Source organism: Nyctereutes procyonoides, unplaced genomic scaffold (genome assembly GCF_905146905.1).
Source record: "Nyctereutes procyonoides isolate TBG_1078 unplaced genomic scaffold, NYPRO_anot_genome, whole genome shotgun sequence".
Lineage (NCBI taxonomy): Eukaryota > Metazoa > Chordata > Mammalia > Carnivora > Canidae > Nyctereutes > Nyctereutes procyonoides.
The window spans coordinates 711,075-739,038 of NW_026575049.1; the positions used below are offsets into that span (position 1 = coordinate 711,075).

The following is a 27,964-nucleotide window of genomic DNA, read 5'->3' on the forward strand; positions in this document are numbered from 1 at the left end:
CAGATTGGGAAGTAGGGAAAGGCTTGGCATAAAGATATACCAAGACCAGTCTGAGCTGGGAAATGTCTCAGCCCTTGGAAACCTCAATTACCCTGGGGATCACTTCACTCCCTACCTTTAGAGGTTGTGGGAGGAAAAAACAAACAAACAAAAAAACCAAAACAAGTCAGAGGAACAAGACAGTCCAAACGCATCCTTTACCTAGGGGCCTCCCTGACCTGAATCTCACCTTGGCCCTACCTTAACCATAAACACAGGGAGCTGTGTTTCCAAGAACAGAGAAGCTGTTCCTGTTTCCAAGAACAGGAACTGATGGTTTCCAAGAACAGGGAAGGACATGATATTTGTAATATTTATCCATCTCTTTCTTGCCTGGACTTTATCTTTCTACTCTGCCCCAAGCTGGCAAACTGGTTTTTGCTCCTTTTGTGGCTTCTGCTTCTTCCTGCTCCATACACTTGCCACCTGAAGATTTATCCGAGATAAAGGATCTTGAGGTGAGAATGTTTTCGTGTCTTCTGTAGGGAAGGCAGGAGAAAAGGGGCGGGTGGTGGTCTCTTTTAACCCTAAGACTTAAAAGTTCTTCTTCCAAGAACACAGGCAGAAGGCTGGGGTACTTGGACAGATTGATATGTCAGATTAACCTTTTGCAACTTTTAATTTTACACATTTAATACCAAACACAAACCAAATACATTCACCATCTAGAGGGTACTGCACCCTAACCCTACCTCAGCTGCAGGAATTAGGTTCAATCTGATGTCTAGGGAGGATCACAGGAAAAAAACAAGGACAGGATCATTTGGCGCCTTTTTAAAATGGTGCAACACACCCACCCACCATGTCACAGAGCTCCCCATCTGGTGCTGTGACCCACCTCTAGCAGAAAGCCAAAAGGGGTCCAAAGTGCTTCTATATGTCACTTACTTCTCCCATTTGCTAAAGGGTGCTACTAACCCAAAGAAACAGATCCTAGAAGAGGAGGAAGTCTCCAGAGAGCTACTGAGGCATACTCCTAAAACCGGGAGAAGCAAGGAGTGACTGCAGAGGTCCAACGCTGTTGCCTGAACTTCCTAAATCCCAGATCCATGGGGAAGCCCAGGACTCTATTGCTTCTGTCTGGTAAAAGGAGTTTCTGGGTCCTCTGTGACCCTCTGAACTCTGACTTAAATTCACCACCTAAAAATGGTCTACTCCCACTCTGAAGCTTCTGGTTCTTCAGTTGCTGTCATCTTCATCCTCAATCTGAAACCGTTTCTTCTTTTGGATTTTTGGAGTTCTTGACTCTGGTGCTACAGGAATGACAGGGATGAGAAGAGAGAGTATATAAACATGTTAAGGGGGAAGGAGAGGAATAGCATTGATCTTCAGGATTGAGGAGAAGAGTGCTAGAGGTCAGAAGAAAAAAGCAGATCCCAGTAAGACTCCCTACCTTGGCTCCTACCCTCATCTTCCTCCTGTTCTTCATCACTGTCTAGTAGTTGTCGCTTCCTGGATGCCATTTTCAGCTGTTCTTTCTCACCAGCAGCCCCTTCCCCTGAAGTGACCATAAGAGGCATGGAATTAGGAAACTGAGGCCTCATGTTCTCAAAATACCCTATCAGCCCTCTCGATCAACATGGCTGGCCCATAGTAAGTACCCAACAGGTAAGTGGTCTTATCCCCTGTGGACACCAGGCTGGCTTTCTTTTTTCGGGCTAATAAGAGGGCCCTCAGGGCTTGTGCCTGGTGCTCCTTTTGGTGCTCCTTTTGGTGCTCCTCTTCAGGGCTGTGCTCCCTGGGGACTCTAGGTTCTAGTCCTGGCTGAAGTTCTCCCTCCTCCTTTGGCTGACTCAAAGAAGCTGCTACTCTCCGGAGCTGGGTAGGACTCAGCTTGGCTGGAATTCTCCAGAAAGTTTCCTATAGGAGCAAAAAAATTGAAAATGGAAAAAAAAAAATCAAAACAAAAACAAAAAAATTAACATGGAAGACTCTAGTTCATCAGATCTTGATATTATTCATTGAAAAAATATGATCCCACATTGGTAAAGATCCATGAAGGTGATAAATTCTACTTATTGCTTATTTATCCAATATATGCACAATGTATAGCCCAGTGCCTGATACATCAGAAGGTTCCCAGTAAATTCAGTTGTTTTTTTTTTTTTTAAAGGCTTTTTTTTTAATTTTTATTTATTTATGATAGTCACAGAGAGAGAGAGAGAGGCAGAGACACAGGCAGAGGGAGAAGCAGGCTCCATGCACCGGAAGCCCGACGCGGGATTCAATCCCGGGTCTCCAGGATCGCGCCCTGGGCCAAAGGCAGGCGCCAAACCGCTGCGCCACCCAGGGATCCCGTAAATTCAGTTGTTAACTAAATAAATCAATGAGCGGATATTGTGGATCTAAAGGTGAATCAGATATGATCCCTGCTTTCAAAGAACCCACAATCTAAAGGGAGAAAGGACCAACATACTGTAACATCACAGGACTGGGGCTACATCAAGGGAATGAGCAAATCCCCACTACCAAAGGCCAGGCACACCACTCAGAGACTGTGGACTCTGTCCCGCCAACGGTGGGGAGCCACCCAGTGCTCTGGACAGGGAGTGAGATAATCAAAACTCTACTCTAGAAAGGTAACTGGGAGGGTAGCATGGAAGGCAGAGTCCAGGGATGGGGAGGTGACAGAAGATGAACAGGACGGCTGCCACTCAGAGCTGACTGGAAGTGAGGTCAGAGATGGCAACTGCAACGAGGAGGAAGAGACATATTTTAAGATAGCAGCAACATCCCGTGGCTGATACTGGAACCAGTGTATTTACCTGCCCAGAGGCAGGAGGCCGAACCCCTAGCTTGCGCAACAGCTGCTGAAACTGCTCATTCTCCATGGCTTCCTCGGTTTCTTCCGTCAGTGGCACCAAAGGGACTGCCTGGGAGCAGCCTAGGACGGGGTCGATAGTCATGTGGTGAAGACAGGAAGCCAGAACTGGTCATCCATCCCACCACGACCAGGACTCTAGCAGCTTCCAGCACCCCAGCCCTGGAAACTGTCGTTTATCCACTCACCATCCTCTTCTCGATCGTCTGCTACTCGAATCAGGCAGTTCTGGAGCCACAGAAGGGGAGCAGAAAAGCCTAAGGGAAGGAGGGAAGCATATGGGCTCATGCTGCCAACCCCTCCACCTGAGACGTCTCTCCCAGCCCAAGTCCTCACCTTCCTGATACAGGCTCTGCCCAAGGGTTTCAGTTGAAAGGCCTGAGCTACCCTGGGCTTGCTCTGCTTCCGAGTTCTCATCTTTCTCTGCATCCTCATCACTCTCTTCCTCTGGCGGGTTTTCTTCTTCTTCTACCAGATCTTCCTGGCCAAAATCTTGCGGGGACTCCTCCCCAGGAGGCTAAAATTCAGTGGGGTGGGAAATGAAAAAAGGGGTGAGGATGAGGAAACGAGTGGAGTCCTCTGGTTCTTAGTATATGTGCTGCCGAAGCGAGCACAAGTCCTGTTCTTGACCACTTGTGGAAACTGGGGGGACCTGACCAGAAAATCCTAAGGCAGGAGCAATGTGAGGGGCACTTCAGCAGAGCCAGGGAAAGACCATTACCGAGCCTGAGGGCACGGACTTCCTCCGCCGTTTCTTATATAGCTCCCGCCGCTCGGCCACCAGTCCCAGAGCCAGCAGCTTATCCACTATTCGTGCCCGTGAGCGTTTGGCTGTGATATTCTTCATGATATGACCTAGCACATCTACAGAGAGGGAAAGTGTAAACACTAGAGGAACAGGGGAAAGGGAGTAGTGATGGCGAGCAAGGCCTTTGGAAAGAGGCTAATTCAAATCCCCCCCCAAATACAGTAAAATGGAGAGAAGGGATGGGATAAGCTTCCCTCGGGAAGAGGAAGCAGGGGAAAGAAATGGGTGGCTCGGCTCCCGTCTCAGGGCCTCGGAAGCCCCTGTCACTTACCATCTGAATCCTGGAACTCCTCAAAAAGCCGCTGCAGCTCTAGCTCCTGTTCTTCTGTCCACAGTACAATTTGGGTTCCTTTCCTGCTTAAGAAGGCGTCAGTGGAAGAGGGGGCTCAAGGAGGAAACAGAGGACTCCCGACCTCAAAGCCCTCCAGAGCATGCGCCTCTACCTCGGGAAGTCCTTGACACTGTCAGCCAGGCCCAGCCGTACCAGATGGTGGGTGACCTGCTTGCGTGTTCGAGGGGTTTTCAGGTGTGCCAAGATGATGTCTATCACATCTTGACCTAAGGTGGAGGAGCAGTGAGGCTGTCAGAGGCGTCCTGGAGCTCAGGCTCATGAATCTTCAGATCTCAAGGACCCATACCTTCCACATCCCTATGGGCAAGGTACAATTCCTGAAGCTGGGCCTCCTCCTCTGGGCTCCACGTAGGGGGTTTGCGACTGGAAGATCTAAATGAGGAAAGGAGAGTGGCGCCTGGGTGGCTCAGTGGGCCGAGCATCTGCCTTTAGCTCAGTCATGATCCAGGGTCCTAGGGCCGAGCCCTGCATCGGACTCCTTGGTCAGTGGGGACTCTGCTTCTCCCTCTGCCTCTGCCCTTCCCCTTGTTCTCTCTCTCTCTCAAATGAGTAAATAAAATCTTTATAAATAAATAAATAAGAAAAGGAGAAAAGGAACATGTAGGATGTTGGCTTCAAAAGAGGAGACCAAAGGCCCTCTCTGGTCAACTCTAAAAGGAACAGGAAGGTAAAAAAAATTAAAAAAATAAAATAAAATAAAAATAAAAGGAACAGGAAGGGGAACACAGGTAACTCAGAGGAGCCAGGTAGCAGAGGCCTAAGGTGTGCTTCCTTTCCCTCATTCTCCTTCCATTTAAGAATCTAAAAGTCAAGCTAAGAGACTTTTCGGGTTGGGCCTATGGAGGCTGACACTACAGTGGCAGAGTGGATTATGGGAAAAGACGTTTGAAAGAAGAAGAGCAGAGCTACAGGGAAAGAGGGCAAACATTTCCATGAATCCTCATAGTTTCCCAGCACATTTCAGGACAGGGCACATACAGACTCTCTAAGGGGAGAGACTGACCACCCCCATGAAGGCTGCTGGAGGAAGGAAAAGAGAGTAGACAGGACACCTAGGATCCAGTCCCATTTCCTCTCTTGGGTGATTTTGGGGAAAACATTTCACTTTAGGGGCTTGTTTTCTTACCTACAAAAGGGGAAGAAAGACTAGCTGACCTACAAGCTCTTCTAGCTTAGACACCCTGATTGTGTCACCCACTGTTGCCCATCCTTCCCCAACTTCAAGCTCACCCGCCATCCAGAGAGCCATAGCCCTCAGCCATCTCTCGAACCACAGCTGTGTTCTTCCAAAACAGTAGCTCCACAAAGGCTTTTGGATTGACTGCAGCCAATGCAAAGAACTTGCCCAGGATGTACCTGGCAAAAGTCACCAGCTCCTATGGGAAGGGGAGGCTGCTTTGAAACCTCTGGCCTAAATGTACCCATAAACCCGGCCTGCTAGGTACTTTTTCTCTACCTGTTCCCAGCTGCCCCTCCTCACTCAGACTCTCTCCTAGCTTCCCCATCTGGCTCGCTCAACTTGCCTGCCCGCTTCCTCACTGGTCCATCATCTCTCAGCCCCTGACATCACTCAGCACCCTTTATCTCCTCAAGACCATCCTTTGTGACCCTAGGGCTCCCCTACGCCTCTCGATCCTTGTTCCTCGGTGTGTCCTCACTTTGTAGGCCCCGGCAGCCGGGTCACTAAGCAGACGGTTGAAGAGGCAGAAGAGTGAAAGCTGGAAAAGGAGGGCTTCCATCTTGAGGTCATGGGCCAATCGGTGCAGCATCTTGACAACGCAGTGGTTAGTGTGGGCACTGTTCTGTCGGTAGCTCCTCAGCAGCACCACATAGGCTCGCACAACAGTTGAGCTTGCAAAACTGCAAGAAGACAGGGAGGGAGAGAGGGTGTCAGCCTAAGAAGGATGCTGCCCACCCTCCCAGCTCCACAATCTCCACCCTGGGACCAACTCAGTCCGTTCGGCCCTCACCGTTTCAGGTAGTCCAGAAAGTTAAATTCTTTCTCTGACACCTGGACCTCTTGCAACTCTTTCTCCTCCTCCTCCTCCTCCTCCTCCCCCTCTTCTTCCTCTTCTTCTTCTGCCTTTCGTTCCTCTGGCCCCTGCTGCCCTATAGAAAAAGGGAGGATTATTGGGTCTCTGTGATGCTGGTTCTAGAGAAGAGCTGGGAAGAGAGAGGTGTGAAGGAAACAGAGACTCACGGGGAAGCGGGGCACTGATGATTTGTTTCAGCAGCTGGATCTCTTCCTCTACAGAAATGTCTTGTGAGCCAAACACATCTCCTTCTGGCCATACCTCCCTGGAGCAGAGAGAAAAAAAAAGACTTCAACCAGGGGAGATTTGAGTCATAATTTGAAGTAGGCAAAGGAATTTAATTTAGACTCATCTCTCATTTGATAGCCAGAAAGAGAATGCAAACTGTTACCTCAAAAAGGATACAAAGACTCTAGGGAAATTTTCCCTCAAAAGCCACAGTGCAATGAACACATAAGAACAAAATGCAACCTAAATGTCTGACATTTGGTTAGACAAATGTACATTTGACATTGCCGTTAACAATTACAGCAATATATCTCATGAGAAACAATGTTCGTGATATGCTGAGAAGAAAATATGAAACAGTATGTCAATATTGTTCTTATAAAAAAAAAAGCTGAATATCTGTATAGATAACCCAGAGGGAAAAGAATCAGGAAGATTACTCATCAAATTGTGAAAGATGATTATCTTCAGCCAGTAGAATTATCTACATTTTTTCCCCCAATTAACTGTGCTTTCTGGTATTTCTCAAAAATAAAATAGAAGGGATCCCTGGGTGGCTCAGTGGTTAAATGCCTGCCTTCGGCCCAGGGCATGATCCTGGAGACCCAGGATCAAGTCCCACATCAGGCTCTCTGCATGGAGCCTGCTTCTCTCTCTCTCTGCCTGTGTCTCTGCCTCTCTCTCTTTCTCTGTGTCTCTCATGAATAAATAAATAAAATCTTAAAAAAAAAAAAAAAAAAGAAACAGGGACACCTGGGTGGCTCAGCGGCTGAGCATCTGCCTTCAGCTCAGGGCGTGATCTTGGGATCTGGGGATTGAGTCTCGTATCAGGCTCCCTGAGAGGAGCCTGGTTCTCCCTCTGCCTGTGTCTCTGTCTCTCTCTGTGTGTCTCTCATGAAAAACTAAATAAAAATCTTTTAAAAAGAAATAAATAATAAAATAAAATATTTAAAAAAATAAGCAAAACCCCCAATAAGCCAATCAAAACTCCCCAGGACTCTGTGCTCCGTATAGAGCCCCTGTGCTGCTGATGGGACTTCTCTCTTTCAAAGACAAAGAATCTTGTACCACAGTGAAAGCCTCCCTCTGCTCCCAAAAGTCCAGGAGCTGGATCCAGGAGGATGGATGGGCAGGGTGCTTACCGGGCAGACCTAAGGAGGGTCAGGGCCTGTGAGGCCTGGCCAGCCAGGAGACAGTCCTGGATCCGCACCATGGCTTCCGCCCGCTGCTCTTCTACTGGCACTTCTGAGGCCGCATCAAAGGGAACCACAGAGTCCAAGCTGAGGTCGGGATCCTAGAACAGGATCAGGGCTATGGGAACAGGGGAGGGAAACCCAGATGTCCTATTAGCGCACTACCCATGGGATAGGTAGGGTTTCTCCTACTACCTACCTGGGCACAGCATCGTAGCTGCTCAGCCAGGGACGGCCACACAGCCTCTAGTTCACCTGCACTATAGGGGACGTGATCAGAAGCAACAGGCTGACCTACGGTCTTCTTTTTCTTCTTTCTCTTCTTTTGTTTGTTCTACAGAGATAGAACTATTGTCATGATGGCAGGAAAGCTAAGAGGACATTTTCCCATCAATGTCTTCTCTATTAATTAATTCATTAAAGGTCTGAATTAATTAATTAAATAGTCACAGAGTGAACACTGTGTGCTATTCATAAGCAGTAAGAAAGCAACAGTGAGAGTGAGTGGTATATTTCCTTGCCCTTGAGGAACACACAGTCCAGTGGAGGAGACAGGTGAGTAGATAAGTAAAGTATATTACAGTATGGATAAACTTAGAATATGGCTGGGCATAAAATGCCACGGCAAGGGACACCTGGGTGGCTCAGGAGTTGAGTGTCTGCTGCCTTCAGTTCAGGGCATGATCCTAGAGTCTCCGGATCAAGTCCCACATCAGGCTCCCTGCATGGAGCCTGCTTCTCCCTCTCCCTCTGCCTATGTCTCTCTCTTTCTGTGTGTCTCTTGTGAATAAATAAATAAAATCTTAAAAAAAAAAAAAAGCCATAGCAAAACAAAGGAAAAGTACTTGACTTATTTCTGGGGGTCAGAGATTTCCCAAAAGCAGTGATATCTTAAGCAGAAATTTATAGAATGAATAGGTTTGTTATGAAGATACAAAAGACTGTGAAAAGGCTTTGTAAAATGCATAGCACTACGTAAACATAATTTGTATTGTTTTTCTCCTGAAAAGCAGGAAAATGAGAGTCAACACCCCACCCTTGTCCCCTAACTCATGACTGAACCAGTTATGGGTACAGACAAATAGGATGGATTAGGAGGCCCTTGAGGTTCATGCTCTATTCAAGAAACTCAGAATTTAACACATCAAAGGTTAGGAGCATGAGCTTGGGAATCCAACAGATCTGGATTTAAGTACTGACTCTTCCACTAGCAAGACCTCAAACAGGCTGCTTCACCACTCTGTGATGTGTCCTAGTTCTACTGTGAGGATTACACGAAAGCCTTATTAGCACAGCATCTGACACAGTCAACTCTCAATAAACAACAGCACCTCTTATTTCTGATAAAACAATAGAGTCCTGAATTAAAAATATCTTTTAGTAAGGTCTCACTGGTACTACTGTCTCTTTTAACTGCTGGTCTCACAAAATTTTAAGCCACAGCATATACAATACAGGAAGATTTTTACAAAGCAGAGTGTCTCTGTCTATAGGATACAAATTCATTGAGATTTTCTTCTTGTCTTAGACTTTAACATTTTATTTATTTATTTATTTATTTATTCATTCATTCATTCATTCATTCATTTATTTTTGATAACATTTTATTTTTTTCATCACTGTGAAGCGTACTCTTTAATCCCCATCCTCCCACCACCCTCCTCTGGTATCAATCAGTTTGTTCTTTAGTAGTTAAGAGTCTGATTCTTGGTCTGTCTTTTTCCTTTGCTCATTTGTTTTGTTTCTTAAATTACACATGAGTGAAATCATATGGTATTTGTCTTTCTCTGATGACTTATTTCACTTGGCATTACTATCTCTAGCTTCAACCATGTTGTAAATGACAAGATTTCTTTTTTTTTTTAATGACAAGATTTCATTCGTTTTTATGGCTGAATAGTATTCCATTACACACACACACACACACACACACACACACACACACACACACTATTCATTCATCTATCAATAGATACTTTGGCTGCTTCCATAGTGTGGCTATTACAAATAATGCTGCAATAAACAAAGAGGTGCAGGTTTTTCTTTGAATCAGTGTTTTCTTATCTTAGACTTTTATTTATTTTTTTAAAGGATTTTATTTTTAAGTACTCTCTACACCCAACGTGTAGTTCAAACTCACAACCCCGAGATCAAGAGTCACATGCTCCACTGACTGAGCCAGCCAGGTGCCCTTGTCTACAACTTTTTATTTTTTATGCCATTTCAGGCTCATATTACAATGTCATCTCTAGGGATCTGGGGACTGATATGAGCAGCTTGAGTTATTCTAACAGTTACTAATATAGGATGAGATTCCAGACTTTCTGGCTTTTTATTTAGGGCATTTGCCAGTTCACTATAATGCTACTGAAGTATAACCAAGAAGGATGACAGCATAATTACTAAGGTCTAAAATTACAAATCCCCAGAGTTGGGCAGCCCCGGTGGCTCGGTGGTTTAGCGCCGCCTCCAGCCCAGGGTGTGATCCTGGATAGCTAGGATCGAGTCCCACGTCGGGCTCCCTGCATGGAGCCTGCTTCTTCCTCTGCCTGTGTCTCTGCCTCTCTCTCTGTGTCTCTCATGAATAAATAAAATCTTTAATAAAAAAAAGATTTTATTTATTTATTCATGAGACACACACACACACAGAGAGAGAGAGAGAGAGAGAGAGAGAGAGAGAGAGAAAGACAGAGACAGAGACATAGGCAGAGGGAGAAGTAGGCTCCATGCAGGGAGCCCGACGTGGGACTCTATCCCGGGTCTCCAGGATCACACCCTGGGCCGAAGGCAGGTGCTAAACTGCTGAGCCACCCAGGGATCCCCAAATAAATAAAATCTTAAAAAAAAAAAAAATGAAGATACTAAAAAACAAAAAAACAAATCCCCAGAGTTTATATGCTTTGTACATACTACATGTTTTGTAAATGTTTCCTGAGTGAATGAAGATATTTATGTTAAACTGGAGATTAATTTAATGAAAGAAGGAAACTACAGTAGACACACATCAGCAACACCAACAAACCTCTTGCCTTCCTTTGTTCAGAGTAGTTTTAACAGGTCAGCTTAAGCTGCAGAAACGTGAGGTGAGTTCCTTGGTCTCCACCCTTCCCTCACGGCTCTTCCCACATTCCAGGGCTGCCCAGTACCTGTACCACCAGGTTCCCACGGCTCCGACAGAACCGCTCTAACATCTTGAGGAAGAGGTGGGTGGTTTCTATCAGGTCACGAAGGAAAGAGCGCGGCTGGCATCTCTCATCAAACTTTCGAAAGAGAGCCAGGAACAGTTCTCGGTACTCCATCACATAGAAGATGTTGTCTAGGAAAGGGGAAGAGAAAGGAATGGAAGGACTGGTCTGGAAACTTTGGGAAGGGGAGGGGATACTGGAAAGAGTGAGACTGTGGTCAAGAGATGAGAAACGCCAGGATTAGAGACAGGCCAGGGCCTTACTCTTGATGATGCGGCTGCTATCCCTCACAGCCTCATCTGGGGACATGTCCATCTCATTCACTGTGGCTAACAGCTCCTGATAGGCCTTCAGGGCCAGGTGCATCCTGTAAGATGAGGCAAAGAGAAAAAATGGAGGACAATTTAGAATACTGGCTCAGGGAAGCAGTACCCCCTCCCCCCTTCCAAAAAGACAGTGCCATCAACACAACGACCCAGCTGGTCCTTGCTCCCCAGTCTGACCACCTTAATCCTGAAACAGGAAAGAAAGTACCACCCAGAATCTAGTCACTCAAGACTGCCCAAATGCACAGTCTGACCCCAATTTTCGTCCCACTCACCGACGTGCCCAGGAGGCAGCTTCCTTGCGATCAGTCAGCATCATCTCATAGTAATTGGTGAGGTTCTGCTCAATGAAGTGGAAGGTACGGACACTGAGGGTCTCAGAAACCAGGCCTGGTTGGAAGGAGGCAGCTCGGTTGAAGGCCATGAAGAAAGCCAAGGCCCACATGTAGTAGGTCTCATCATGTTGCTGAGCCTTCTCCCGTAGCAGGTAATCCTAATGTCCAGAAAAAAAAGACCACCCCATGACCCCAGGGTTTCCAACTTTCTCCTTGTCCTATGATGATGGGATAGACCCTGGACACCATTACAGCAATATTCTAGGATTCAGAATTTCCAGTCCTCTCTTGTTCTCCCCAGGTCTCTCCCCTTCCTCTGGGGAATTTCTCCAAGCCTTTTTTTTTTTTTAAGATTTTTTTTTAATTTTTTATTTATTTATGACAGTCAGAGAGAGAGAGAGAGAGAGAGAGAGAGAGAGAGAGAGAGAGGCAGAGACACAGGCAGAGGGAGAAGCAGGCTCCATGCACCGGGAGCCCGACATGGGATTCGATCCCGGGTCTCCAGGATTGCACCCTGGGCCAAAGGCAGGCGCCAAACCGCTGCGCCACCCAGGGATCCCTTTTTTAAAGATTTTATTTATTTATCACTGAGACAGAGAGAGAGACAGAGACAGAGAGAGAGTGAGAGAGAGGCAGAGACACAGGCAGAGGGAGAAGCAGGCTCCATTCCATGTAGGGAACCTGATGAGGGTTCGATCCCGGGATCATGCCCCGGGCCAAAGGCAGGTGCCAAACCACTGAGCCACCCAGGGATCCCCTCTCCAAGCCTTTTTTAAATTGTCCCAGTGACCTACCCCCTCCCAACATCCTCATCATGTCTCAAGGGTGCCCTATACCCTGCCCAACTACTAGTCCACACTCCAGGGTTAACCTCCACCCAGACTCCTCCCCAGTTGCCCTTCTTCCCCACCACTGGCCCCATAACCTCTCTCTTCCATCCTTCCCAGGCTCTCACCTTCACCGAGCCCATGAGCCGGTTATAACAATTCTCCAGGAACTCAGAGCAAAAGTCTCTGAGGAACAGTCTCACATTAAGGGCAGAGCGGCGCTGAATGGACAGCTCCCGGGCAGCTTGGCGACGTTTAGGCACCCTGCGAGGCTGCTTCCCCAAATCTGAACTGTAGTTTTGGAGCTGAGGGTGTGGGTCAGGGGATCAGAATTACTCCTCACCACCACCCTCCCCTTGCAGCTCTTTCCACATCCTTAGTGCTAGAATTTCCTCAGAAGAAACTCTTAGAAGGCTCCCTTCCTCTGGTACTAAGTGAAGATACAAGTAAAGACAATAATGTCGGAGGCTCTATTTCTCCTATTGTCTCCAACGTGCTAAGCCCCAGAAAAAAGATGCTCTACTTCCAGAGATGCTTGCTTACCTTTCTTTCTTTCTTTTTTTTCTTTTTTCTGATTTTATTTTTAAGTAATCTCTATACCCAATATGGGCCTGGAACTCACAACCCCGAGATCAAGAGTTGCACGCTCCAAAGACTAAGGCACCCAGGCGCCCCATCTGCTTACCCTCCTCCGGTACCCTCAACTCCACAATGCTCCCACCCCACATGGGGAGCATACTCACGTTGTGGAGACCTTTGTGAAAGATGAGGTCCCTCTCCCCAATGGATTTCAACCCCTGGACAATGTAGGAGCCCCCAAATCGAGAATGCCTGTAGTAAAAAAAAAAAAAGAAAAAGAAAAAGAAAAAAAAGCCCAGAGTGATTCCTCAAATCTCTGGAAGCTTTATCTCCGTTCTCTTTCATCAGCACATCAGCGTGTTATGACTACAGAACGTTACCCAGTCACCACTGTCCTAGCCTTTGGCCCAAGTCCTCAGTGGGAAGGTTCCATACTGGAGGGATGGGAACATGGCCAGGGCACCTCCCGGTCACGCACCTGTTGCCTCGCTGAAGGGCTCGAGTCTTCTTTTCCGCCATCTCTCGCTGGCGCAACATCTCCAGTTCCGCCACATCTGTGCTCCGCTCCTGCGCTAGGCGTCCCTGTCCTACTCCTGCCAGCTGTTCAGGGTTCTAGATTTGGAACAAGGAGGAGAGAGTCAGAAGGACAGTCATTCCTTGTTCTAGGTTCAGTCCTAGGAGGAACAAAAAAGATGAAGGAACTAGGACTGCTGGAGGTGCCCCGTACTCAGGACATGGCTACTCTGTCTGCCACCCACCTGCCCCAGATAATTCAGCCATTATTTCAAGAGTGATTGTGGCTACACGGCAGAGACGTTCATAGGTGAAGAGCCTAGGGAAAGAAGCCAGGTTCTCACCTGGTCACGAAACATAAGCGAGATGATCTCTAGCACATGCAGACTCCACTGCTGCTCCGCAGGCGAGCTGGCCAGAAAGAGAAGCAGGTCATCCAGGCCACTGAGGTGAACCGCCCAGAGAAGCTGGTCATGGACACTGGCTTCATCGTCGATCCTCTGAGCAATGAGTGATGAGGGGAGGAAGAGAGGTCATTCAGTTCCACTGCCCTGCCCTGACGGACGTTCTCCAATTCATTCCTTGACCAAGTTTCCCTCTCTTCCTTGTCGAGGGCAGAAAAGCAAAAAAAAAAAAAAAAAAAAAAGGGGGGGGGGTGGGCGAGTGGGCGAGTGGGCGAGGGGGAGGTGGAGCACAACCTAACCAAGCATAAGAAAGTGGACAACCCAAGAACCTCTCACCTTCTCCTGATCAAGGTCGGTTGGAACATGGAGAATATTTCTGACCAGCAGCAGGATCCGTTCAATCAGCAAGTTGTCTTCCTCCTGCCGTTCCTCCCAGCCCTAGTCAGAAGGACAGTAAGAGGAAGAGACTCCTTGCAGAAGGCAGGCGGCATCTACTCTGGCTAGAGGACAGAGGCCCAGAGGAGAACCAGGATTAAGAAGGAAGAAAAGAGGGACGCCTGGGTGACTCAGTGATTGAGCATCTGCCTTTGGCTCAGGGCATGACCCGGAAGTTCCAGGATCAAGCCCCACATTGGGCTCCCCGTGGGGAGCCTGCTTCTCCCTCTGCCAGTGTCTCTGCCTCTCTCTGTGTCTTTCGTAGATAAATAAATAAAAATCTTAAAAAAAAAAAAAAAGTAGGAAGAAAAGAGTTCAAGCAGTCCTGAGGCAGCCAGAGACAATGGATGGGACTCTGTATTGCAAGGACTGGGACCGTATCTCCAAACTCCACTGTCCTGACAATGACCAGCCTGGCGCCCTGCCCAAAGGAGGAGTGAGGCTCTAGCAGTCCCCTGGGATCCTGGAAAGTGGACACCCACTCACCAGCTGCAGCAGCTCATACAAAGTTTCACTGAGGACTCCAAAAGCCTTCTCACTGGCAAAGGCCTATAACAGAGGGGAATGGAGCCTTAAGTGGCACCCACCCTCTCCATCCCTACTGCCCCCAGCTTCGGCCCCAGGGACCCTGAAGGAGAAACTCACCTCTTTGTAGGCCTGCAAGTAAGCTAACACCTGCAGAAAATGGTGCCGTAAGCTAGGCTCCTTGGGCACACTGCCAAAACAGAGCAAGGCTGGTTGTGTCAAGTTCACCATCAGCCTGGGGAGACAATGAAGGAGGGAGAAGTTGTTCAGTGTTACCAGGGTCAAACGCCAAAATCTATCAGCTCAAACACCAAGGGTTGGTGCATGGTAAAAGTTAAAAAGCTGGGGAACCAACCTGATAACAGCATCAAAAAGAGGCTTGTCCTGGCGGTGTTGGGTAAGGATGGGCAGAAGGTCGCTCTGCAGGATCTGGGCTGCCCCCAGCTGCTGCCGCACATCACGAGTGTCATCCTCATGCCTCAAGTAGCGGATCAAATCCTTCACGCTCTCTTCAGGGACAGAATAAATGCTTATAAGGAGCGCTGGAAGGAGCTCTACTCCGGCCCACAGGCTATTCATACCCATGACTTGAGAAATTCTAGAGACTTTTTTCCCTGTTTCCTTAAAAAGGTACTCACCTAAGCAATCTGGTTCCTTGTGGTAAGTGTCTCCTTCTAAGTACCCAAGGGCACTACATGTGGCTAGAAGTTCACAATTCATCATGTTCAAGTCCATACACCAGTGGACCAGCCGAGAGAGACAGACGTAAGGTAGGTGGAGACAGGACACAGAAATGATGAGGCCTGTAGAGACAGGGAAAGATAATAAAGGTAGGGTCCTCTCCATGAAAGGGAGAGGGGAACAGAACAGGACCCTAATGCTCAGAGTATTCTGAACAAGGTCCTCAAATGCTTCACTTTTGTCAAAACCAAATGTGCTAGGGACACCTGGGTGGCTCACCGGTTAAGCGTCTGCCTTTGGCTCAGGTTGTGATCCCACAGTTCTGGGATCGAGTCCCGTGTCGGGCTCCCTGCATGGAGCTTGCTTCTGACTATGTCTCTGCGTCTCTCGCTGTGTCTCTCAGGAATGAATAAATAAAATCTTTAAAAACAACAACAACAACAACAAACCAAAAGTGCTATTCCTAGTCCCAGGGAAAGCTTAAATGCTTACATTAAGGCTTCTTCCTAATCAAATCCAAGGAAACTCCAAGCCTGAGAATTAAGCACCTGCTCCATACTGCAACTTGGATCTAAAACTATGGAAATGGTCTGTTTCAGAGTCAAGATAATGCATAGAAAAAAAGGGCGGCTAGAGAAAGGCATCAACTCTGAGACTTTTACCCTCAGGGGGCTCTGTAGCCTTTTGGAGGAAGGGGGGAAAATGATCCCCCGTCTCCTGTCAGGCCTCCTCCCCCTTCCCCAGCCCTTACACACCCAGTTACAGCTCTAGGGCTAGGAAACCAGCATCGATCATTCAGTGCTTCTACTTAGAATCTGACACTCCTTGGAGTCCTGAGGCTTCTGAGGCACTGGGGAGGCGGAGAGAAAATTCCTTCCCTCTCCTCCTCAAAGTTACTCTTAAATTTTGGGGATCTTAGTAGAAACTAGTGTCTAACGGAATGGGTGAGGAAAAGTATTAAATGGGAACCGGTTAAAATCCCTTCACTCTCCCCAGAAGAACCATCCTCCTTTTCTGAAACTTGCCCCCCCCCCTTTTTTTAAGGATTTTATTTACTCATCCAAGAGAGACAGAGAGAGAAAGAGGCAGAGATACAGACGGAGGGAGAAGCAGGCTCCATGCAGAGAGCCCAACGTGGGACTCGATCCCAGGACTCCAGAATCACACTCTGGGCCGAAGGTGGGCGCCAAACCACTGAGCCACCCAGGGATCCCCTGAAACTTGTCCCTTTTGATGAAGATCCCTAAACCTTCATCAGATAACCAAGTAGGCGGAGATCCAGAATCTTGGATGTTTCAGAACCTGACCCTAATAACGCAGATACACACACAAACACATTATATCCACTAACCTGTTCCTGTGAAAAACTGGGAACATCTGTCAGTCTCGTCCTCTTAGCATATTCAGCAATACTGCTCTCAGCCCTTGGTGGCTTCCTCTATAAAGACCTTTCCCTGCTCCTCTAGGCCCTACCTCTAGCCCCTGACTCCACCCTGTTCCCCAAGAGTAAATGAGTTGTGTCCAAAGGACCATGGTTTAATGTCTGGTGTTATCTCCTTGCATTTATGTAATTGGTCTACTTCTCTAGGTTATCTGCTATCCTTCTACCCCCACCCAGTGCTACTCTACTTTCTGAATGCTCAGCCCAGCAAGAGAGAGCTGTAAAGCACCGAATGACCAAGAAGTCTGAAGGCAGACTTCTCTTCAATCCCCTCTCTCATGGGACCTCTAGACCCTCAGACCTGGACTCCATGTGGTAGGGGGGTCTCTGATTCTCCCCTTAGACATAACCATCTTTTTCAGCTAGATCACTGGTGTGTTTACATATGTGCGCACACACACATGTGCACACACGCGCACAAACACATATACACACAGAGTGAAGGGCTTCCCTGTATGCTCTCTCCAAGTGGTAGCAGGAAGCTAACAAAAGAAAACAGCAGAACTGTCAGTAAAGATGTTGAGTCGGCATATCCTCCTCAAAATAAGACACAGCATCACACTCTGGTACTAAAAACTGTGACATGATTAAGTCTTCTAATAATAGAGACAAAGCCACATCTGGGAGGCTCTAAGGCAGATGATCTCATACAGTCCTAGCTCCGCTTCCCCTCTATCTTTGTAGACTGTAGACCAAGCCTATGTAAAGAGTCAATATTTGTAAAATTGGCTCCAGGAGAGTATTCAGACATCCGCTTCCAACATATCACCTTACCTAAAAGGCAAAAATAGCGAGATAGTAATGGCTACCTGTTTACCTGGCTACCGACCTAAGAGGGGGAGGTGAAAGGAGATGGGTAAAGAGCAGTCCTTGCAGACTTGAGAAGGGAAGAGGTTAGGTAAGACACCCAGGACTTCGGGTCCTAATCCCGTGCAGTTTTGACAAAAAAACAGAAAGTAACACACAAAGCAGAGGAAGAAATGGGTCCCAGGTCACGAAGCAAGCTGGCGCTCTGGGGCCTACTTGTTAGAACTGCAATCAAAGAGTTCTCCCAGGTGTTTTAGCCGTTCCCGGTGGAAACACGCTCTTAAGAGTCATCCAGGGGTGCCAGGTGGCTCAGTTAGTTGGGTGTCTGCCTTTGGCTGGGGTCGTGATCCCAGCCAGGGTCCTGGGATTGAGCTCCACATGAGGCATCCTGCTCAGCAAGGAGACTGCTTCTCCCTCTCCTTCTGCCTCTGCCTGCAGCTCCTCCTGCTTGCGCTCTTTGTCAAATAAATAAAGTCTTTAAAAAATTTTTAATAATAGAAAAAATCACCCAGGGGACAGAAAACTTATAGTTCACTCTTCTCATTCATTTAATTGGAAGCTACTCATTTTGTCTATCTGGTCTCATCTCTCCTAGACCGCTTACAATCTGATCGTCTTCTCCTCCTCTGCTAAGTGTTAGCTTACACATTTCTGAACGCACTGAACTTCTTTCATGTGAGAATCATTCAGGAAAAACTTAACACAAAGAACAACAGTACGACGGCCACACCATGGGGTAAGAGTCCTGGCTTCAATGCCTCCCTCTGCTTTTCACCAAGTCAGTCACAGAAAGGATGCTGTGGCGGCCACAGAGTTGCTCACTCAGATACTTCTCTTCAAGAAAGACCCTGTCATTCAGCTGCAGAGAATGTGGCTTGCTGACAGACCTCCAGGATCCACCTCCACTCTGCTTCCAGGGAAGCCCCTCAGCTAATGATAAGCACAGGGGTCCTGGGGCATAGCCATTTCTGTCCAACAAGGACTCCTCTACCAGGCAACCCTTGCTTCTGAGTTTCTCATTGGCTTGGCTGAGACTGGCAGAGCAGCCAGGGGGAGTGGGGGGGGGGCGGGGCAGGGAGGCTCTGGTTGCCCCCAAACTCACTCCCCCTTTGATCTATCACAAGCACTCCTGACTCCATCTTAGTGTCTGCCCCCCGCAGGATCCCACTTCCATTATATGGTTATTATACTGTGAGAATCCAGTGAGTTCTATCACAGCATGCTGTAAGCTCTGATGGATATACAAAGTTAAAATAAAAATCAGCAGTTCCCATGCTTCATGATTTCATGTACCAGTATATATTTCCCCCAGACTGGAGAAGCCTCTTGACTGGTAAGCATATTAAAGACATTGATATTGGGATCCCTGGGTGGCGCAGTGGTTTGGCGCCTGCCTTTGGCCCAGGGCGCAATCCTGGAGACCCGGGATCGAATCCCACGTCGGGCTCCCGGTGCATGGAGCCTGCTTATCCCTCTGCCTGTGTCTCTGCCTCTCTCTCTCTCTGTGTGTGTGACTATCATAAATTAAAAAAATAAAAAATAAAGACATTGATATTAAAAATAAAAACAAACACTTTTTAAAAACCCCACTAACGTCTATTAACACCAATGTTTCATAAAAGAAACAGCTTAACACACACACAAAAAGTAGATATGATATAATCTCAGCTATGCCCTTTCCCTTTCTTTTAAAGTATATAAACAAGTCTTTATGAAAAACTCCCTATGTTGTCCTTCTGTTTCTCATTTGACTTCAGGTTGATAGAAACATTATTATAGACTAGTACTGTTCCACTCACTGACACTTATGAATCACTGATTTTTTTTTTTTTTTAATGCATGAGAGACACACAGAGGGAGAGAGAGAGGGGCAGAGAGACAGAGGGAGAAGCAGAGGCAGAGGGAGAAGCAGGCAGAGGGAGAAGCAGGCTCCATGCAGGGAGCCTGATGTGGGACTTGATCCTGGGATTCCAGGAGCACACCCTGGGCCAAAGGCAGGCGCTAAACCGCTGGGCCACCCAGGGATCCCTTGCTTTATTACACTTTGAACCTCATGACAGTTCTAAGTGATAGATACAATCATTTCCATTTTACAGATGAAGAAACAGAAGCTCAGAGAGAAGGAACACTTCAGTAAGATGTTTATAGATGAGTTACCTTTAAAGGTAAAGGCTTAGAAACAAGCCAGATATCCCAAGCTTGAGGAACAGCTAGGAAAACCTGGGAATATCAGTAAACAATATGTCATATAAAAACTAACTGCACGCTAAAATTCAAAAGCTTATATTAAAAAAGGGCACATGGGGTGCCTGGGTGAGTTGGTTAAGTGGCCGACTCTCTCAGCTCTGGTCCTGGGACCCTCTCTCAGGGTCCCAGCATGGCTCTGCACTCAGCACGGAGTTTGCTTTGAGATTTTCTCTCCCTCTGTTCCTCCCCTTATACGCACTCTCTCTCTCTCTCAAATAAATTGTAATAAATAAATAAATAAAGGCACTTAAAATAGGATGTTCACAATAACAACCATATAAAAATGTGAATGATCTGAGGCAGAAGAGAGATCTTGGAAATTAATAATAAAGATGTATCTTACATTTCAAAATAAAGGTATTCAGGGGTGCCTGGGTGGCTGTCGGTTAAGCATCTGCCTTGGGCTCATGTCATGATCCTGGGGTCCTGGGATTGAGCCTGTATGGAGCTCCCTGCTCAGGGGGGAGTCTGCTTCTCCCTCTCCCTCTGCTTCCCCTCCCCTTGCTTGCTCCTGCGTGCTCTAATAAATAAATAATATATATATATATATTTATAGGTACTGTTTTCAATTCTTGGGGTGACATGGTACTTTTCAATAAAAACAGCAAGGTAGGGGCACGCGGGTAGCTCAGTGGTTGAGCGTCTGCTTTCAGCTCATGTTGCAATCCACATCGGGCTCCCTGCATGGAGCCTGCTTCTCCCCTGTGTCTCTGCCTCTCTACAGTGTCTCTCATGAATAAATAAATAAAATCTTAAAAAAAATCCAGCAAAGGTAGTCACTGCTGAACTCGCAGGCTTTCCCTTCCACCCTGTGTCTCCCAGCCCGAGGTCTCCTTCCAACCATCCTTCAGAAGGAATGAGGGCAGCTGGGCTGGTAGACTGAGAGTCCTTGTCTGTTCACTGATTCAATTCACAGAGATGCAGGAACCTGACTCATCTCTTCTCCCAAAATTCCCTTTTGTCTCTTCCTGCAGCTCTTCATCTTTGTGTTTTTGTCTTATTATTTTTTATCTCACATGGTAAATGAGTTTTGAAACAGCTCAAATTCTTGTGTTTCTGTGAACATGAAAGGTTAATTCTGGGGGCATCTGCTTCAGCTCAGGGTGTGGTCCTGGGGTCCCAGAATTGAGTCCCATGTCAGGTTCCCTGCATGGAATGGAGCCTGCTTCTCCCTCTGCCTGTGTCTGTGCCTCTCTCTCTCTCTCGGTGTCTCATGAATAAATAAATTAAATCTAAAATAAATTAATTAAATCTTAAAAAAGACTTAAAAAAGAAAAGGTTAATTCTGATGCACAGACAAGAGAGTAGGGTCTCACTATAGTTAACTAAATCCTCTCCTCCAGCAAAGACGCAAAAGGAGAAACCACATGCACTATTTCCAGGCATGGGACAGAATAAATAAACACAAGTCTGTAATTTCTCTTTGTTCTAATCAGAGCACTTTATTATGCTTCCTGAATTTTCTGCTTTGAAAGCAATTCCCTCCATGCTGCCTCTTTCAGTCACAACAGAGGCAAAACAGGAAAACCAGCCATTCAAGCTTGCCAAAGAACCGATAGAAAAGAAAGAAATTCTTTTTTTTTTTTTTCATCAATAAACTCCTGGATAGGTTTTGGGGTTTTTTTTTGACTTGTTTGTTTTGTGAAATGCTGTGGTTTCCAAACTTTTGGATTTCATAAATGGGTCTTTTTTTTTTTTTAATTTAAGGAGACTAATATAAGGTTGCCAACTTTAAATTTTGTAACTCAAGGACACTGACACACACATTCTTCATATATTGCTGACTATAAAACAGTTCAGCTGCTGTGGGAAATAGGCAATTCCTCAAAATATTAAACACAGAATTATCATAAGACCCAGCAATTCCACTCTTAGGTATTTATCTGAGAGAATTAAAAAGTATGTCCACACGAAAGCGTGTACATGAATGTTCATAGCAGCATTATTTATAGTAGTCACAATGTGGGGAAAAAAAATGTCCATCAACTGATGAATAAACAAAAAGTGGTATATCTATACAATGGAATACTTGACAATACAAAAGGAACAAAGTGCTGATACATGCTATGATATGGATGAAACATTATTTTCAGTGAAAGAAGCCAAACACAAAAGATTACATACTATATGATTCCATGTAGTATGAAATGTCCAGAATAGGCAAATCCATGGAGACACAAAGTAGATCAGTGGCTGCCAGAGCTGGGAGAAGGAGAGGTGGAACACAGCTAGTAGGTACATACAGGGTTTCTTTAGGGGGTGATGAAAAAAACTCCAGTGTTAGATAGTGCTAATGGTTATACAACTCTGCACACTGAACACTTTAAATGGGTAAAGTTTATGGTCTGTAAATTATATCTCAATAAAGCTGTTACAAAAACAATCCCATACCATTACTATATATTCTATTTTCACTATTTAAACATAAAACAAAAACAAAAACTAAGAACAAAATCTCAGGATACAGTCCATTAAGTTTAATAAACCAGAATTTATGAAAAAGCCAATTATATTTTACTTTCAAATTTCATCATGGACAGATGGGAACTTTGTTAAACACCTTAGACTCAGCAGACCTGGACATTTAAAGGGATGTTAGTTACTTCTCCCACTCCACTAAGTACCAAGTGGTTCAGACGAACCAATATTCCTCTGAAACTAATACTTGTAGGCCTCAAAATGCAAGAACCAACCAAACAAACAAAAATCCCCCCAAAATCCACAAAGGATAAAATATTAAATACACTTGCTATTGAAAATAGAAAACTAACTCACTTCTGGAAAACAAAACCAAACAAAAAACTCTTCCCCAAACCAACTCTAAGAACCAGCTTTGAGAATCACTAGTATGAAGAGAATGACATTTGGCATTTGGATTCCAGCTGTCTAGTACTAAATTGGTGATCTTGACTTTGTGGCTTAACCTAAACCTCAGTATACTGAGAAAATAATAAATAAGGAAGTTTAAATGACATCCTGGATGGAAAGCAGTGCTACTCAAAGCATGGTATGCAGACCACTGCGGGTCCACATGTTTGTCTGCATCAAATATGGACACAAAAGCATAAGCATTTAGAACATCTTATAGCAAGGTAAGAATTAATGTTTGTTGAATCTAATAAATTTTTTAAAGTTTATTTATTTATTTATTTATTTATTTATTTATTTATTTGAGTGAGAGAGAGAGAGAGATAGCATGAGCAAGGATGAGAGGGAGAAGCGGGCTCCTGGCTGAGCAGGGCTTGATCCCAGGACCTCGGGATAATGACCTGAGCCGAAGGCAGATGTCCAACGAATTGAGCCACCCAGGTGCCCCTAATAATTTTTTTAAATATTTATTTATTTATTTGAGAGAGAGAGAGTAGGGAGGGGCAAAAGGAGAGAGAGTCCTAAGCAGACCCTGCTCTGAGAACAGAGCCCACCTCGGGACTCGATCACCACCCTGAGCTGAAACGGAGTCAATCGCTTAACCAACTGCGCCACCCAGGTGCCCCGTGAATCTAATAATTTTAAAGTCTACATTTTGTATATGTTTTTTTCATGTTGTATTTTTAGTAATTTAATTTAGTTCAGGTCCTGAATATTTCTAGCTTAGATTACTCAAGTGCTTCCTAACTTCTTTTCCTGTTTTAGTTCTCTTAAGTCTACCCTACTATGGTTACCAGATTTGACCATGTAACTACCCTACCTAAAACCCTTCAACAGATACATAAGAAACTTCAAAATGATTGTGTGCGGGGAGAATTGGCGGGGATGGGGGGGAGGGTATCACCTAGAGTAGGAGAAACATTTAGTACTATTTGAATTATCAGTAGTAATTAAATAGTTCCAGTGTTTTACAAAAGCATTTTTAGAAAAGTACTTTATATATCAATTATAGCTCAGTAAAACCTGGTGGGGGGGTACTGATTGGTAACACCTTCGAGGGGGGAAAAACCTACCTGGTCATTTACCAAGATAGTTTGAGAAGCACTCACTGATACCAGGCACCTTTCTGAATGCTGAGCACAAAGTAAGAATTCTTGAAATGTTAATTTCTTCTCTGCCTATTGGACTCTATCATTTGTCACTAAATGCTCACGATAAGCCCCCAAGGCGAAAAGAGAAATGTTGTGCAAGTGCTAAAGAAATCGAAATTTAGTTGAAGAAGTAAAACCCATCTAATATAAAAGAAACCATGTAAAAGACAAAGTCTGCACAAGTTCTAACTAAGTGATATTGAAAAAAAATATTCTGAAAAACTAGGGCTTTTTTCAGGTTCAAGTGGTCAAGGAGTTTGGTCAGAGGAAGTGTGGTGAGATCTGGGCCTCTGAAGGCTCCATAGTATTCAGGCAGCTGCGAGGAGGTGGGGCATTTAGCAGAGAACTGACAGAGCAAGAGCAGAGAGGGAGCCACTTTGGGTAGCTGAAACACAGGAAAGCAGTAGAAAGGAGGGGATGGAACTGACTTTATGGGACAATCTTGTCTTTGTCTGTCAATTCAAGTATTTAAACAAAAATCACACACACACACACACACACACACACACACACACAAACACCAAAAAACAAAAAAACAAAAATCACAAAGTTGCTGAAGATTGAGCTGAAAAACAAAATGATCAAATTGGGGTCACACAAGCAGTATCACATAACCTACTACTGTATCACTACTCATCACCCTCTGTGAGGTGTCAATCTTTTTCCTTTCACTGCATTCACCCTGCAAAAGATGCCAACCTCAGATCAATCCAGCCATCCACTTTCTAGACTGTTGAACTTAAATCTTTTTTTTTTTTTTTTTTTAATAATTCACGACAGACAGAGAGAGAGAGGCAGAGACATAGGCAGAGGGAGAAGCAGGCCCCATGCAGGGAGCCTGACGTGGGACTCGATCCCAGGTCTCCAGGATCACACCCTGGGCTGAAGACGGCGCTAAACCGCTGTGCCACCGGGGCTGCCCTGAACTTAAATCTTGACTCAGATTTGCTGAAGTAAACCAAACCCTGCAGAACGATACACAACTACTGTGTGGTCTCCAACCTGAGCAGGGCCCTCAGCCTGGCCCAGCAAATCATTTTTAATGTTCCTGGTTCACTTCCTCTTCTCTTTCCCCAGGAACAACTGTTTCTAGCTTTCACTGTTATCCTCAAGCCCCTCTGCTCCATTGCTTCCCAGAACTCTCAGCTCTTTTCCTCTTAGGAACAACTGAGGTCATCAGACAAGGAAGAATTCTTTCAACTTTCTCCATCCAAGCCTAAAACCATACATATTTCAAATGCTGACTTGGACTTTTTTGCTTCTAATCTAAGCCCTCTATTTGCAATTTATCAATCACTTCCTGGCCTTTAGCTGGTTGTTCATTTCTTTTTCTTTTTAAGATTCTATTTTATTTATTTATTTTTTTAAAGTAATCTCTGCACCCAATGCGGGACCTGAACTCACCACCCTGAGATCAAGAGTCAGCATGCTGTATCAACTGAGCCAGCCAGGTGGCCCGGTTGTTCATTTCTCATTTGTTTCCAATCTTCTCTTTATGTTGGCCCATCCCCATGTCAGTGCTCCAAACTCTTCCATCTCAGGGAAGAAAAAAACCCAACATAAAACAAAACCTTTCTTTGACCCCCTACTGGCTTCTCCTTCTTTCCTTCTTAAGCACAGATGTTTGCAGGCCTTCATCTTTAGTTTTCTTCCTGCCTTACTCTACATAGCTTCCTTGGGCAAACTCCTCCATTCCCATGTCTTCAACTACCATCTCTGAGTCATCAGACAGCAAATCTGTATGCTTGCCATACTGAGTTCTCATGGTGTCAAAATCTGTTTCACTAATAAATAGCATTCTCCATCTTTATGTCTCATTGGAGCTTCACACTAAATACGTCCAAAATGGAATATCTTTCTCCCAAAATTTGTCTCTACTTCTATTTTTTTTCTACTTCTATTTTGGATCTCTTTAGGTACTGACACTATCTACTTAGTCATTCACATAGGAAAGCTAGGCGTCATGCTAGATACCTCAGGCTAATTCTACTTTCTTAAGCTCTCCTATCCAGCCCCTATAAAAGCCCCATTGCTACTGCCTTTGTTCAGACCCTGAATATCTCTAGCTTAAATAAGTCAACCACTTCCTAATTTCCTTTCCAGTTTCCAGTCTTGTTCTCTTAAATCTATTCACAAACTGGTTACTAGATTTGGCCATATAACTACCGTGCTTAAAAACCTTCAATGTATACATATGAAACTTCATGGGGATTGTCTCTGGGGAGAAGAGGGGGGGGGAGCTATGATAGGAGAAATATTTCCCTTTCATTTTAGTACTATTGGAATTATTTGCAATACAAAACTAAAGCTGCATATGCCTACATGCAAGATCCTTCATAATCTCCCTGCTGGTTACATTGAAGCTGCTCTCTCAAGTTACTCTTTTCTCCTGAATGCCCTGGAGTTTTTCCTTTTTTCTTTTAAGACTCTGACCAAATGGTTCTTCCTCCTGACTTTTCCATACAGAAGAGACCTCTCTATCCTTTGTGTCTTACTTTGTGCCATAAATATACTTCCATCATGGCATTTACAGATGTTATATGTAATACAGATGGTTTGAAAGGCCTGTCTTTCAAATTCCTTAGCCTCAAATTCCCTGAGAGCATAAAGTATTTCTCATTCATTCATCTTTGAATTTTCAGAGTCTAGTTACTAAATCAAAATTTACAGTGGGTGGGGCTTGGGTGACAGTGTTTCGAAAATGCTCATCTGGTGATCCTAACTCAATCTCCTGTTAGCAACCGCTCTGAATTACTCCTTAAGATCAGGAATCTTTGTGACCAGCACAATGTAAATGATCAACGAAGGTTTTCTAAACTGGAACTGAAGTGGACAAGTTCTGAAATTGAGGAAGGAGAGGTTGGAGCTGGAGATTTGGAGGCATCAGAATACAAGAAGGTGTGTGAAATTGTGGCAGTAAATAAGCTTACTCCAGAGAGTACAAAGTGAGAGGAGTGAGGAAGTGAGGGCAGACTTGTCACCCAGTAACTGCAAAGGACTCATTTACATGTGTTCTTCCATCCAGAAGCTCAGGAACTCTGTCCTATTCATCTGTCCACCTGTCACTGAGCACAGCGTAAGCGTACAGTACCTGTTTGGGCTCAGGGACCTTTTACTATCATCAGGGCCACCGAGCCGGAGGTACCATATACACTTCAAGAACACAAAGAAAGAAGTGTTTGGCCAGGGAGGGTGGGCAGTGGGGGGCCAGAAATAGAGGTTTTCAGAGGAACAAGTTGGCTCAGTCCTGAAAGAGAAGTTCATCTAGCAGGGAAGTGACCAGAACTTCAGGCAGAGGGCAGGGCAGCAGCACAGGCACCAAGGCACGAAAGGACACAACGCAGACACGGCTCTACCACGAGGCTGGGCGTGGAGGGAACGACACAGGAAAAACGTCAGGGAGCTTTAGAAAAGGAGGCTGAGAGGATCGGGCTGTGAAGGGCCGCGGACGCCAGCAAGGATCTGGGTCTGTGAGCGGCCAAAGGGGAGTTGTAAATTTCATCTGAAATGACCAGATCGATGTTTGTTTTTGTTTTTTTTTTTACGGTAACTTGTGGCAGCACGAAGGGCCGAGCCAAGAACGGAGGCTCGAAGAAGGAGCTTAATAATTAGTAGCCGACGATCAGCGAAGAGACCCGAGCAAGCACTGTCCTTACGTCCACACGCGAGACCGGAGGGAAGGGAATGAGCTCTTCGGTTAAAACCTGAAAATGAAGTAAGCGCATTCCGACTCCTGCCGACCACCGGGCGGCACTCGTGCCCCCGGGCGGAACTGGACGCGACGTCCCGAGGTGCTAACCAACGCCCGGGAACCGTCGGTTCTACCTCAGGGGTCCGCAGCCCCGTCGCACCACAGCCGCGCGGCCGCGCGGGGACCGAGGGCTCGGGGCGCAGAACTGCGCGTGCGCGCCCGGAGCGCAGCCCCGCCCCCGCCTCAAATCCCGGTGGCGGGAACCCGGCCTCCGCGCCTGTCGAGCGTCCCTGCGGCTCCGAAAGGACGCTTTCCGCCGGAGCGCTCTGTCCCACGCACTCACCCGCTGCCCGCCGGTCCTCAGGAGCCCCGCGGAGCCGACGGCCCTCACGCGCCCGGCCGCCACCTTTCCCGCCACCCGACTGGGCGGCACCAGTCCCCGCCTGAGTGGGGGCGGGGCGGGGCGGGGCGGGGC

General features: G+C 46.1%; 1 protein-coding gene across 7 annotated transcripts; it reads right to left on the reverse strand.

The window, feature by feature from the left end:
- Positions 1–639: 639 nt before the first annotated feature.
- TIMELESS (timeless circadian regulator) lies at positions 640–27,902 on the reverse strand. 7 transcript variants are annotated; one of them, XM_055328415.1, is made up of 30 exons: positions 27,833–27,902; positions 15,564–15,674; positions 15,242–15,406; positions 14,959–15,112; positions 14,724–14,838; positions 14,565–14,627; positions 13,980–14,081; positions 13,584–13,739; positions 13,205–13,338; positions 12,891–12,978; positions 12,276–12,452; positions 11,261–11,478; positions 10,923–11,026; positions 10,621–10,790; positions 7,674–7,808; positions 7,424–7,575; positions 6,221–6,318; positions 5,991–6,129; positions 5,679–5,880; positions 5,251–5,396; positions 4,307–4,392; positions 4,112–4,226; positions 3,940–4,022; positions 3,582–3,724; positions 3,197–3,377; positions 3,049–3,117; positions 2,805–2,923; positions 1,641–1,899; positions 1,433–1,537; positions 640–1,292 (listed from the first exon to the last, which is right to left on the reverse strand). In XM_055328415.1, the coding sequence occupies exons 3-30, from the start codon at positions 15,336–15,338 to the stop codon at positions 1,219–1,221; spliced, it is 3,684 nt and encodes a 1,227-aa protein (XP_055184390.1). In that variant the 5' UTR covers positions 15,339–15,406; positions 15,564–15,674; positions 27,833–27,902; the 3' UTR covers positions 640–1,218. The 7 variants fall into 7 exon arrangements, 6 of the variants coding, with proteins under 6 accessions (XP_055184390.1, XP_055184388.1, XP_055184391.1 ...); XM_055328413.1 differs by having other exon boundaries at positions 15,564–15,704; positions 27,833–27,901; XM_055328416.1 differs by lacking the exon at positions 27,833–27,902 and adding an exon at positions 21,904–27,815 and having other exon boundaries at positions 15,564–15,680.
- Between the last annotated feature and the right edge of the window lie 62 nt (positions 27,903–27,964).